General features: G+C 34.1%; 1 protein-coding gene across 2 annotated transcripts in view; it reads right to left on the bottom strand.

Annotated features, from left to right (window-relative positions):
- Positions 1-10,282, bottom strand: part of LOC141401145 (uncharacterized) — an 82,732-nt gene extending 72,450 nt beyond the window's left edge. Inside the window, exon 1 of one of the 2 annotated variants that reach the window (XM_073981060.1) lies at positions 9,599-10,282. In XM_073981060.1, the coding sequence (XP_073837161.1) occupies positions 9,599-9,719 (121 nt within the window). In that variant the 5' untranslated portion in view covers positions 9,720-10,282. The remainder of the gene's footprint in view (positions 1-9,598) is intronic. The other variant, XM_073981059.1, reaches the window with a different exon arrangement.
- Positions 10,283-15,102: the final 4,820 nt, after the last annotated feature.

Here is a 15,102-nt window from a genome sequence, read left to right as displayed (position 1 = left end):
GAGGATCATTTTCGTAGAGCATTTCGGCCTTCTAACTTGCTTCCTTCATTAGCCTTTTCGTCCTTTATAATAAGAACCGCTATAAAAGTACCACAAGATGACGGTTTTTGGCTTCGGACAACTAATCGATTTTGTCGCGTTTTCATGGTAATTTTTTTTAAAACCAATTTTTCGATATCAATTTTTCAATACGGTTCACAAAGAAGATCAAACATTCGTCAGAAAACCCAAATTATTCCTTCACATCTAAATTCGTCTTATGCTTCCATCTGTGTTAATAATACCTGTTAGAGAACTCAAAATGTTTGTGGTAACGATTCTTCTTTCTTGCGTTTGCAAATAGGCATGATAATCGTCTTGTTAACATAAACATTAAAGGTGAATTGGTGTAATACTCTGACACTTGGGCTAATTCTTTTTTAACACTTTTTTACTTAGTTTTTATTTTGTTCTTTCTCGTAACCATATAAAATGTATAAAATATGACCTACTTAAGAACCTACTAAGCAGCATACAAATGCTCAACACCCTTTTCATATTAATTTGTGTTAAATGTGGACAGCGGCGTCTGGAATGCGAAGATACGGAAAAAGTATAATAAAGATATAATTAAAAATAAACGCTTGCGTGTTAAATTAATTTTACGCCAAAGAAGGTAAATGTTTAACTATAGGCAAGGTTCTGAAATTAAAACAGTGGTTAATTAATTGGTTAATATTTTTGAAAAATTAATCCAGTTACTTTTTGTATATTCCCTTTAGGGAATATTGCTAGCGACATTTTAAGACATAAAGAACAAAAATCCTCCTCATTTATGTCGGAATTTTTATTAAATTTAATTCAGCAGTTTTTATAAATTCCTCTTCGTTTACCATAGAATTTTATTTAAATACAAATGTGTATCTATGTAAACTCACAGATTTTTTGCCAAACTGAAACCAAAATAAAATCCAAACATATAAAAACGAATAGCATCAATCAATTGTCTGTCTTTTCAAAAACGCTTCGTCGTATTACCTGAAATGCTATTATTCCATCACGTTTAATTTTCATTCAATCAAATGTCATAGAAAGTGATACTTTAAATTTTTTATAGATGCACTGATACATATACATAAACACAAGATATGAATATTTATGTGGGTAATAATATTGATGTTAATTTTGAAAAAAGTAGTGAATCGCATACAGACTGTTTCTACAGACAAATTTAGTGGCTTTGGTTCATAACGATTTTTAAGCATTACATCACAATAATTACAGTTAATACTGGATCAAGTTTTTGGTTTCTGCCACGATTTCAAACGAATTAGCAGCAATTGATATTTTGGGTTCATAGCGTATCAAAATAACACAAGTCCACGTTTGTAGTTAGCCATATTTTCGGTATTTTTCAAACATATTAGTTAGTTTCTTATTTTCTTGTTTTCTCTACTCCTTTTGGAATACGATATATCCTGATTTATGTTAACCTTTAACTTTGGAGGTGAAAATGTAGGACGTACTTTTTGACGTGGTGGTAAATTTTACCCCTATACATATTCTTAAATATTTCTTTATATATTTTCAATTTTTATAATATTTTGCATTTTTTGCATGATATTGTGTCAGCAAATAATAAAATAATATTAAATCAAACCGTGGTGCAATGGTATGCACACCCGCCTTGCACGCTAAAGGTCGTGGGTTCGATTCCCCGGCCAGTCAACATCAAACACTTTTCAACGGTGGCAAAATACCCCTCAGTAATGTTGGCGACATTTCCTGAGTATTTCAGCCTTGTAAAACTTCTCTACAAGTGGTGTCTTAGACACGCCGTTCGGACTCGGCGATAAACAGTAGGTCCCATATCATTGAGCTAATATGAATCGGGGTGCACTCATTGATATGAGAGAAGTCTCCCCTGTCCCGCCTGGGATGTTTGTGGAACAATTATTATTATTATTATTATTATTATATTAAATCAAACCACACTCTTTGTTTATATAGAAAATTAGGCTCTACATTTCACAGACCTTTTTTAATCCAACAAAAAAGACATATTTTATTTTTAGAAGAAATAAATAATATAACAATACTTAAAAACGTGAAATTACATTTTTTGAGAGTCTTGCCTACATATTTAATAAAAATACAGAGATCATTCAAAAACACACGCTTTTTAAAAATCTGCAGGGTACCAAATAGTTGAATTAGCATTCATAGTGATCGTACACTGTACACATACATATGGGTATGATGCAACCCATTTACATTCCTTTATTGGATTGGAAACAGGTATGTGTACTTTTTTTGTTATGCCTACTAAGCATATATAACATATTTTCGAGTCTCTGGGATATATTTTGGATGGGGCTATTGAGTCCTTGCCCAAGATCCTAGTAATAATTTAACGTAAGAAGCCTTTGGTTATGTTGAATTCGGGATCGAACATCACCGTAAACGTTGCTGAACTTATCGTCCTCTTCTAGCAATTGCCTTATTATGCGAACACTGATTTGCTGTGAAAATGGATTAATTGAAAATGCAGAATATATAATTCATATGCCGAGTTTGACGTGTGGTCAAAACTTTTCCATGAAATTCATACGTCGTATTGGACGTGGGGTAATTTTTTTACATAGGATACTTACGTTAGTTTGGAGGTGGTGGTAAAATATTTTCTGTGCCACAGTGACAAGAACTTGGACGTGGGGTAATTTTTACACCACCGTAAGCATATCTCCTCACTTGCTAGTCATATGACAACCAAAACATTACTGCCTACTTATGTTAAGGAAATATGAAGATACAGAGAAAATGAGACCGATCGCTCAAATCATTTGAAAGTAATTAACAAAATATGATCGAAGGGGTAAAATTTACCCCCACCTCCACAGTTAAAGGTTAAACATAGTGAGGAAACATGTGCCGTGAAAACAATCAATTATAAAAAATATAATAACTTGGGTTGCAGTGTCGTCCAGATAAATCACCATAAAAACCCCACCTTAAGAGAAACAGTTAAAAATCGTTATGTTCGACATGGACGAACTTTGTATACCATATATAATGTATAATTGTTCCACAAATATCCCATAAGGGACAAGGGAGACTTCTCTCATATCAATGAATGCACCCCGATTCTTATTATCTCAATGATATGGGACCTACAGTTTATCGCCGAGTCCGAACGGCGTGTCTAAGACACCACTTTCGTAGAGAAGTTTTACATGGCTGAAATACACAGGAAATGTTGCCAACATTACTGAGGGGTATTTTGCCACCGTTGAAAAGTGTTCTGATGTTGACTGGCCGGGAAATCGAACCCACGACCTTATCTGTGCAAAGCGGGTGTGTACCACCATGTTATATTATGAACTAAAATAAATTAATTCTTTCTGTTAAAAAAAAGTATTTATGTACAAGTTGTGGTAGGAAAGTTTTCTGAGCGCTGGGAGCCATAGATTAAAAATTTAAAATACATTAAATCTGGCTTTGCCGTTAAATGTAGGCTACATCCTATGACCACAATTGTAAGTGGATAAGTTTTTTGATCGATATGTAGAGGTAATTTATACCGAAAATATAGGTACACACTGCAACATACCTGAAATTGGGTAGTAAACTCAAAACATAGACCTGTGTCCTAATTTAGGGCGGACTACATCCAATTTGGACCGAAAACGCATACTATAACTTCAAAATACCTGAAATCGGGGTATATCTACCACTTTTTGTGGATGAGTTTTTTTTAACCAAATTTCTTGCAATTTTGGAATAAAACAAACGTCAGTGATTTGACCACATGGAACCCTTAATCACAACTTTCAGCTAATTCGGTCAAAAACTGGAAACTGGAAACTTAAAATGTTAAATTACAGGTATTTCGTTCAAAAAATGTAGCCAAAATCGTGAGGTAGCATTATATGGGGGCTATAACAAAACATGGAACTATGTTGACAATTTGTGAAATTCGTGAAATTTCTACCAGACTTAGATGAGGTTCTAATATGGACTCAATCATTCCACTCCTTCGGGTACCTCCCACACAAAATTTCGGATAAGTTCAGTTTATGACTTTCGAATTGCTTTGATTTTTGTTGCAACAACTTGTATTTACTACCCCCCATACAATGGTACAAGTTTCACCAGGGGCAAGCCCACACTTCCTGAGAAAATAGCCTGAAAGTTGCAAAAACCCGCCTATGACCCCGTGTGTAGAAGTTGGACCGCAAGGTAACTCTCGAACGGATCTGCCGATTTGGTGCAAAGTTTGGCCTTGGTAATATTTTGTTCAAACTTAGTTTAAGTTCGAAGGTAAGCCATATTGGTCCACTTCATCATGTACCTCCCCCAAAAAAGTTCAAACATGTTCGGAAAAAATGTACGCACGATAACTCTTGAAGGAAGTGACCGATTTGGTCCATATTTTACACATCCTAATATATCTTCCATATATTGATCAGGTTCTAATATGGACTATATTTGTCCACTCCTTCGGGTACATCCCACACAAAATCTCGGATAAGTTCATTTTAAGAACTGCTCTCGAATCACTCTGTTTTTTGTTGAACCAACCTGCAGTTACGATGGTTAAAGTTTTTCTCAGGGGCAAGTCCATACTTCTTGAGAAAACAGCCCGAAAGGTGTACAACCCCCCATATGGAACCATCTGTAGTGGCTGGAGAGCATTCGACCTTCGTCACATTTTGTCCAAACTTAGAGTTCAAAGATGGGCAAAACCGGTCCACAACTTCCGGTGCAATCCGCAAGCAAAATTGCCTAATGTAAATATGGGCTTACTTGTTAAGATAGAGCTTTATAGGTTTGGTATATACCTTTCTATTACACCTAAGATGATTGGTATTGAAAATTGGCTGCATCAACCCACGCCTTCATATATCCCCCATAGAAAGTTACCTCCCTATTTTCAGTGTTTTGAAGGTTGCGGCCTCAATTTACCACCGAAAAGACTGAAATTTGGTATTTAGTCGCGTTATTGGTACAAAACTGTTCAACTGAAATTTGTCGGTATAGGTCAACGCCTCCATATAGCCCCCATAGAATTGTACCTCACGATTTTCGGTATTTTAAAGGTTGTGACTTCAATATTCCACCGAAATATCTGAAATTTGGTATTCAGTCTTCGTTGGGTGTATACAACTTTTCACTCGAAATTCATCGGTATATGTCCACGCCTTCATTTAGCCCTCATAGAACGGTATCTCCCGATTTTCGGTATTTTCAAGGCTGTGGCCAAAATATTCGATCAAATGACTGAAATTTTGTATTAAGTGTTCTTTTGAGTTACAAAACGTTCCTCCAAAAATTACTCGGTACAAGTCAACGTTATATACAGCCTCCATAGAACGGTACTCCCGATTTTCGTTATTTTGAAAGTTTTAGCCACAGTATTCAACTGGAATAACTGAAGTTTCGTATTTAGTCTTCGTTATATAATGCAACAGGTTATATAATGGTAACAGGTATACACAGAAAAAAACAATATTATGAATTTTTTACTAATTCTGTTCATAATTTTTTTGTCCATAATTTGAATGCACCTCTTTTAAAATTAATGGAAAAATGTTTGTATTCATGTACAAAGTTCTATATTTTCAAAAGTATGAATGATTTTCTTAGATACAAAAATATTTTTTTAAATTTCCCCTACTTTCCCCATTATTTGCTCTCTGGTTTTTTGACTCTTTCTCTCTCTCTCTCTCTCTCTCTCTCTCTCTCTCTCTCTCTCGAGATTCTCTTTTCATGCAAAAACCTTTTTTGTGCTTTGCCTATAAAGATGTTGTGGTTCGTTTTGCTTCTTTTGTTTTTGTCTTTCCTCCCCACCATCGTAACTACTCGCACATTGACTCAGTATCAACAAATACAAAAATCTGATTGAAATAAAGCTAAACGCTTTACGTTAAAAAACCACCTCTACCATACTAACAAACCAAACACGTATAGATGTCGTTTGTTGTCGGAAAACAATCACATATAATTCGCATATAAAATTTTTTTTATTTAAGGGAAGAGTTCTTTGCTTCCAGTGGCATTGGACGAAATTAGTATCAGTAAAGTAAATCAATTTTAACTAAACCCACTGAAGGTTATAAAACACGCACAAAAAGAATATAAAAAGATGTGTTTTTTGCGAATCTTTTTATATTCTTTTTTGTGCGTGTTTTATAACCTTCTGTGGTAAAGCAATAAAATTGTATTTATTTATTATTTGTAGATTATCCTGAGGATGCAATTCATGAAAATTGCGAAATATTGATTATGAATAAATAAATATACAAATCAAAAACATGACCTCGAGCTTGAATTAATTTATCAATTGACATAGAAAATTGAAAGGTCGAAAAAACTCAAAATAAAACTTCACAGAAACAAAAATGTAAAAATTTCACCATTGGAAGCAATGATACGGATTTACGCCACCCGCGCGTATCCCTTTTCTGAGGCATCAGAAAATAAATGAAATTTGGGTACACAATCAGGCACATATTTGACCCAATGGGGTATTTGAATCGAGCTTGAATTAATTTATCAATTGACATAGAAAATTGAAAGGTCGAAAAAACTCAAAATAAAACTTCACAACCCACTTTAAAAACTTATTGTTTTTAAATTTGAAAACAACAAATATGATATTAAGCGAGGTTACTTCAAGAATAATAAAAAACAATTGTACCAGCGAAAAAATATAAAAAACTAAATTTTATAGAAAAAATAACTTCATAAAATTATAAACAGAGTTTTGAATAAAAGTAAATTATTGCTTTAAAGAAAAGTATTTTGAAATGAATGAATTGGTTCATATTTTGCAAAATAGAATAGACATACATATATCCCATGTATTTGTTTCATTCAAAAAAGGAAACCAGTATTTATTGCTTTATGAATTAGGTTCATAAAATGCAAAAATCTGAACATTGTAAACAATTTTTGAACACTATTCATAAATTGAATGAATTTGTGTTCCTGTGTATTGTCCCAGCAAAATTTTATGGAAGTGGTTCCATGAGATGCCATGATTTCACTGGATCTTTTGCATTGGTTCAAATGAAGTCGTGAAAGATCCGATCTTTTCATCAGCATTTGAACCCATTCAAAGGAAGTCGTGAAAGATCCGATCGATTCGTCAGCATTTGAACCAATTCAAAGGAAGTCGTGATAGATCCGATCTTTTCCTTAGCATTTGAACCCATTCCATCGATCCAATAGAGATTAATTTTGTGTTTTTATTTTTACACATGTATATATTCTTTTATTTGTCTAAGTATGTACGTTTAAAGCAATGTAAGATTTATTATGCGAGGAAGTCCCAATCATTGAGCTAAAAGTAGAGTCGGACTGCACTCTTTGGTATTAGTCGTGTTCCTTTACGTGCCTGAGGTTACCAGTTTTTACCCGCAAAGTGTTTCCTTACTTTTAAAAGCATACAATTTATATGAGAGCAGTTCACCACTTTTACCATTTTTGCAACAATTACCATTTTTAAAAGTAAATGAACAGACCAATTATAAAAGTATCCTTGCCTGCTCTAGAGAACCCTGCTCAACAAGTCGATTTGTAGATGCCTACAAAACAACAAACATTTCCAAAACGTTGTAAAATAAAATTCACGAAATAGTAATCTGCAGTTGGAGTCAATGTCGAAATCTGCACTGCACTGATGGGAAGTAAAATCCTTTTGTAAGATGAATCAAAACCTGTTGCGAAGGTAGTAAACTCTGTTGCGTGCAGCGGCGGTGTTTAGACTGCAACAGCTGGGAAGGCCGGAAGTCAAGTTTCTCACTTAAATTTACAACCTGTCGCTTGCCAAACACATCGTTCCCAAAGTCTGGAAAATAGGCCAGCTACTGAAGCCCGAAAAGGATGCCAGCAAAGGTGAATCTTACAAACCGATTTCGCTTTTGTCGCCCGTAGCAAGGACCCTTGTGGCTATAGTTCTTCCAGCATCAGAAATATCTTTCCAGTTGCCGATCAATAGCATAGGATCCGTAAGCAGCACAACAACTGCGCTGAAGGCCATCTCCATATTAGCAGAGGACTCACTCAGATTATGAGCCGTGCTCATAATCTAGAAAGAGAAGTCTAACGTTACAAGAGAGAACCTCTAGATCAACAAGCCTTTCAACCAGGTTTAAGTAGCATCCACACGAATGCAGTCGCAGATGCAGTGAAAAAACAGTTATCGTGTGAATGCGGTCCTTGGAGAACATCCACCATCTATCGCAGCTGAGAAGCGCCAGCTGTCAGGACAAACCAGAGTAGTTTTGGGTCAATACGCTCGGGATGGTGCAGACGTTAAAATTCCTATAGGGCAAGATGTAAACTTTATGATGATAAATAAATTATAGTTATTTCATTAATTCCTTTGAATTAATAAAATAACAAAAATGAAAATCATTTTTCAATACAGCATTTTCCATTTTCCGAACAAGACGTGAAAATTACATGCCAAAGGGTTGGTGAAAATGACATGCCAAAGATTAGTGAAAATGCTATTCTTGGGAATTGGTTAAGATGGCATGCCAAAGGATTGGTATAGATGCCATCCCAAAGAAATGTTGAAGATGCCATTCCATCGAGTTAGTAAAGATGACATGCTTAGGATCTGAAAATGAATTGCATCTTTTGGGGGTCACGCTCTTGTAAAAAGAATGAGTGAAGATGCTGAAAAAATGACATTCCATTTCACTTGCACCCTTTCTTGAATAGCATCTTTGGCATCGAACATTTTGCTGGGGTGTTTCCAGAGGATACAAAATCTGAATTCGGAAAATTGTAAATGTATCATCAGTTAAAATATTCTGCATTGAATAAGAGAAAGAGCGTAGTACTTTCATGAACGAATGAGAACTATTTGTTCCGATTTAAAAGGGGTACCACTGATACGATTTCGATTTGAAATAATACACTCGAAGATGAGATTACACTATCCAGTTCTTAAAATACGTCTCCAACTACCAAAATTGTACGTGGCAAAGTAAGATAACACAATATTTTAAATGTTTATAAATTTTAAACATTTACAACTTCTTCACTATCGCAAACCTAAAAACAGCAACATATTTCTCATCTCTCAGCTTTTATACTACATAAACATATTTTTTTATCAAAACGGAGTGGGTGCAGTTCATTTACGTATCAGCATATGTTTGCTATGATATTTGAAAAAGTTGTCTATAGAAACTTATCTCAGCGTAGCTTGTCTTCATCTTTTTTTTTGGCTTTTTGTTTAACTATCAACTGACAATCTATAAAACTTTAATAACAAATAGTAGAGAAATTTTATAGATTTTATTTACGTTTTTAAACGCATAGAAAGTCAACGAGATGAGATGTAAACCTGTCCACAGTTTCACAATATCAAACACCCCAACAACAAATACTTTATAAACAAACTTTGCACATGTGTATGAATAATTTACATGCGTAACCTTGATATAACTTGTTTCCATTTTACAGAAAATAAAACAACCACAAAAGGAAAAGTCTTCAAATTGGAAATTTCGGGAAAATGCAATGCAATGCAAAAACACATATACTCGTATACCCAAACTAAATAAAAAAATCAACAAAAACAAGTAATTCTTTGACTTACCATTTCTTTGGTGTCCATTAATACTTTTTGTCGCTGTGGGTATTGCACTCCAACTGTGGACATTTGGCATTAAAGCCATTATTGCCAGCAAAAGTAAACTCATGCTGTAATATCGATCCATTATTTGGATCCACAGAAACCAAGTCTGATTGGTGTTCTTGAATACTTAGTTAGAACCAAAAAACAACTTCTTAGTTAAGTCACACACACATACACACAAGCCCACTCGGTCACACTTCAGCACCGATCCGTTATTTTAATTGTCATCGATACGTTAGTTTCTTTGTTTATTTATTCAATGTTGTTATTGTTGCATTTATGGAAATACCACATCCAGAGTCGCATCTAATAACGGTTCTGTTCTGTGAATTTACATCATTATCATAATTCGGGGTTACAAAATCAAATATATCGTTTTCTTCCGCTGCAGCAACAGTTTTCTTTGTATTTATTCTTCTGCTCCAATGAATTTCTTTAAAAAATAGGCACACACAATTTCACTCGTTTTATTGTTGATTTTTTAACAAACAATACATGACTCAATTAGACTTTTGTCTTCATCATATCATCTTCTACGCTGATGCACTACAGAAGCACCGACAAACTGACTAACTGAATGAAGAACTAACTAACAACGATCCGCACACTGGCAAGTTCAAGGTAATATTAAGCCATGACTAGCATACCAAAGAAGTTTTATACCGGCTTTCAATGCGTTCCAATAAAAGAAAAGTAAAGAGTGGTTTTGAAAGAGAAAAGTGGTTGTAAGAGAGTCAGACCACCAAACCTTTGCCGATTTGGAGAGACAACAATCACACACTCACTCACACAGACGATTACAAAAAAAAAAAAAAAAAAAAACTTCGTAGAAGCCCCATTGGCAACCCGTTACTCTAAACCGGTGATTAATTATGTGGCATGAATTGCTGCTAATCGTTCGTGGCCAAACCACAAAATGTTTGCCCACTGCCACATAAAGGACTTGTCGTCGTCATCATCGACAAAAATGGCAAAACATTCATTGGTTTGAGGTTTGTGTCTTAAGTCTTTTGTTTGAAACGCTTCGTGAAACAAAGTTTATCATGAAAAGTTAATAAAATATTTCAAAAATTAATCCAATTTAGTTCAACAAAATATGATGATGAAAAATTATTGAAATGATTGCGAAGAAATTTTAATCAAATAAGTACGACGCTTAACTCAATTGGAGATATTGTCACGTCGAATTCAATTTTACTTTTTATATTAAAATATTTTACATAAAAACTCACATTATTTCAATAAGTTTCATAAATGTAGTTATCGACGTTATGAATGGAGACAATGTCTCTCCTTAAATGAAGGTGTTAAAACAATAATCATGTGAAACCTAATATGTGTGCAACTACGAACAAAGTAACATCATATGGAACAATTAGTTTTCTTTCTGTAACGAAAACGTCAAAGCCCAAAATTTTAGGTTTGACCACTGGGAACCCCCAAATAACTAATTTTTCCAAATTCGGTGCCGTTATATGGGTGCCATAGCGGAGGAATTTGTTGACCATTTGAAATTTTAAACGCCAAATTACAGCCATTTTATGTCGAAATCTCGATGCTAATTTCCAAATACCTGAAATCGGGTGGTACCATTATATGGGGGATTATAAAGAGGTATTCCAAAAAAAAGGAACTATGTCCGCTAGAGTGTCCCAAAATTATTTTCCAATCAAAGAAAAAAACCAGCTCATTATTGTGGCTACCAAACGTATCCTACAAAATTTTATGAAAATCCGGTCAGATTTTGATATTAGCTATATTAAAGGGCCTTAATTACCTATAATTGGCCACATATTTATATTGGAGCAATATCAAACTCTGGCCCGATTTTCAGAAAATTTTGTAGGATTCGTTTTGTAGCCACAACAGTGAACTGGTAAATTTTTCCATTGATTGGAAAATAATTGTGGCCTGTAGAGCGAAATTTTACCATAATTACGGCGTTTAGAGAATGGAAAAAGATCGCTATAAAATCACCAATCGCCACAAAATATCATATATAAGTTTTTTGGACCAAATGGAAAAAGTCTAAAAAACTAAATTTTGTTTTTTTTTTTTTTGGTCACTCTAATGTTCACAGTTTTGGTAGATATGTTTTTGACCACTGGGAAACCCTAAATTATAGCTAATTCTGTCTGAACAAGTAAGAAAGTATCAGTCAGCTGTGCTGACGGAGATACACCCTGAGCCGTTGACCAAAAAAAGAAGCAAAAAATAATTATGCCGTATTTAAAATATATCGATTTCGTATTACGAACTAAACTAAACTAACTAAAAAGTGTTTACAATTTTTACCACTTTTACAATTATTACCCGAAAAAGCGTTCCCGTACACCAGCCAAGATCACCTATATACGTTATCATGACTGCAATAACAAAATATGTTCTCTTTGTTCTCATCTGTCGTGGTTTAGCAAAGGAAAGACTCGCTCAGAGAGGCTAATGCACAAAATATTTTGAGCACCACCGCCGTACACAAACAAGTTGTAAAATGTTCACTTCTCTTTAAACAAAAATGGCGCTGAATGACGCTCTCTTTAAAAACTTTTTACTCGAATAATTTGAGCGTGTAAAAAATAGTAAAGTGGTTGCCGTCGTCTGATTGGCTTATACGCTGACTTCGACATTTGTTCCAGTTTTTTTTTTGACGTATTTTTCATTTTTCCGTTCCCGAACTATTTCAAAAAACTTTTATGTGAGAATAATTTTTTTACAGTTCTCTCTTTTACGAGTTTTACTATTAAAAAGTACGGGAACGAAGCTTATGTATGTACCATAATATGGGACTATACCAAGGCAAATTTATATAAGGTAGAAGTGACAATCAGCTGTATTTTTACTTTTTTTGTAAATTTGGTTTTCAAAATGGTATATATATATATATATATATATATATATATAATACTTCTTTTCAACGTGTAATAACAATGACCTAAGACAGATCTGAATACTTTTTATTTATATTTTGATTCAAATTTGTTCAATTTTAGAGGATTTTCAAAATATATTTATGTTTTTCCTGAGAATTTTTTTAGAACGACCCCATTATTCAGTATTTTCTTTGACATTAAATTTTCTATAACAACAATGTTGTTTTTGTAAATTTGTTAGTTGTTGTAATCCATGCATTTACCTTATATCAATTTGCCTTGGGCTATACCACTTAATTGACATATACAAACAATTTTAGTCCATATTAGTCCATATTTACATTAGGCAATTTTCCTTGCGGCAATTGTCAGTTTGTCGGTGGGAGAGGGTGTTGAAAGGCAAAGTGTTATCATATTCCTCACTCCTCTCTCCTTCAAACTGACAATTGCCGCAACGAAAATTGCCTCATGTAAACATGGACTAAGCTAATGCATCGTCTGCTACGCACAAAAAGGTTGTAAATCCATTTTTTGGAAATCGCGTTTTTGTTACAGAATGATAGTACAAGTCAAAACACGTCATATGATATAAAGAAAATGGTATTATGTCGCGTTTTTTCTATATGTTTTGCCCCTGTCGGAAAAGGTCGTAAGTCCACAAAACGTAGAAATTTGAGTACGAATAGGTCGTAAGTCCGCAGAAAAATTATTTTTTGAATGAATACTACAGCTAATGTTGTTCAGATATAATGATAAACGTCATCCATGGTTGAGGTACATTGCAAAGAGGCAGCCTACAATTTTGGACGATAATCGGGTTATATTTGGCGGAACCAACGAACCGAACTTTTTGATAAAAAAACTGATAATTTCTATTTAATTAATTATTTTAAAACGAAAATTTATACTTACAACTATTTTGCTTTATAAGCGCACTAATTATGAAAGTGCGAAGCCAATTGTGTTGATGTATGTATGTGTTCAAATATCATGCGTGATTGCAAAATTTGTAAAAATTTCCACTTTTTTATTGTATTTTTGTCGTATATCTTTCTTGATATGTGGTGCTTATATGTAATACGTCCATTGTGGTTTGCAAAATAAAAAGGTTGATGTTTCCAATGATTATATAGGCATTTGGAAAGCAGTTCTTCATAATTCCGAGCCGTATGATCATACATTTTTTAAAAGTTTTAAAAACGTTGCATTCTTTAAAACTATTCGATTTGCGCGGTTTTAAATACATGCCAAATTGAGATCAATGGTCTGAACTGAACTTTTCGGATCAGTGGAAGAGTTTGCCTCAAAAAAATTAATAATGGAATAGCCGCATTGGAGTTCTAACCGACATGGATATTTGGCCATTCCGTTATTTAACCGCTACTTTAATTTGCATAAATGGAAAGTTCAAAAGTTCTATCCATATACTTTTAAGCTACTTTACCGAAATATGTCTTGCTTTAATTAAAATATACACCAAAAATTAAACTTGGCTATTTATAACACCATATGATCATTTTCACCCGCCAAGTTCTATCCGATCATCTTCCACAATAATTAACATCTTCCTTTGTGGGAAATGTCGATACTGAACTTTAAATTCATCCTCTAGCGTGATTATGGTTGGAATACAAAACAATTTGCTGAAACTGTGTTATCTGACCATGTACATCAATATGTTTGGCATCAGGAATTTACCTTCCAAATATAACATACGTAGGTGGAACGTGTCTTCCAGGAAACTCAGAAACTCCCTGCGAGAGTTATCTTGCGGATTTGCCATTTGAGTTGGTGCCGTCAGGGTTTCATGGAGCTTTTAGGCCGTATCTCAGGAAATACAGTTAGGGACAAAAGTTTACATACACACAATAAATCTTGATTTTTATGAAATTCCAAGTACACAGTTTTATTTCTTCTCACTAATGAACAATACCCAGCAAAAAGTTTGCCTCCAAAGAGGCAGTTAAATGATATGTACAAGTGATCTGGAAGTGCATCAAATTATGCATTTTCACTCATGATTTTTACAAGAGCGTGACTACGGAAAGAGGCACTCCATTGCACTGCATTTTAACTGACCCTTTGGCATTGCATTTTAACTAACCCTTTGGGGTAGAATAGGAGGCAGTCCAAGCCATTACAAAATATGCCAGAACAAATAAAATGCATTTATTATTTGTGTAAAACAAAAATATTAAGAACTTTATTACATTAACACAAATTATGAAAATTCTCCATTGAATTCAATCGCAAACATGCATGTTGATGGCAAATCTTGAGAAAGCTTTGAAGTTGTTCTTGTGCACAATATACCTACCTGGACGTCGATAAATTCACGTTTTTCCTCAGATTTCTCAGGAAGTTAATAGATTCCGCGGAATTCTTGGCGCAAAATACATACAGAAGGCCTTGAAATGCCTTGTAATATGGTCTGATACAATCCTTGGGCCTCTTTTATTAGTTTCTGCTCCATAGATACTAAACCATTGAAAATTCAAGAAAAGAATTTACCACATTAATTTTGCAAAAAAAAATCAGTAAACAACTTCCTGGAACATACGAACTGTCTATTAACGCTCCTTAATGGTGAAAATA

Source organism: Musca autumnalis, unplaced genomic scaffold (genome assembly GCF_047663935.1).
Source record: "Musca autumnalis isolate F117 unplaced genomic scaffold, ASM4766393v1 scaffold_4, whole genome shotgun sequence".
In the NCBI taxonomy this organism is placed as follows: Eukaryota; Metazoa; Arthropoda; class Insecta; order Diptera; family Muscidae; genus Musca; species Musca autumnalis.
The sequence above is the reverse complement of the archived record's forward strand: the minus strand, read 5'-3'. Positions and strand labels throughout refer to the sequence as shown.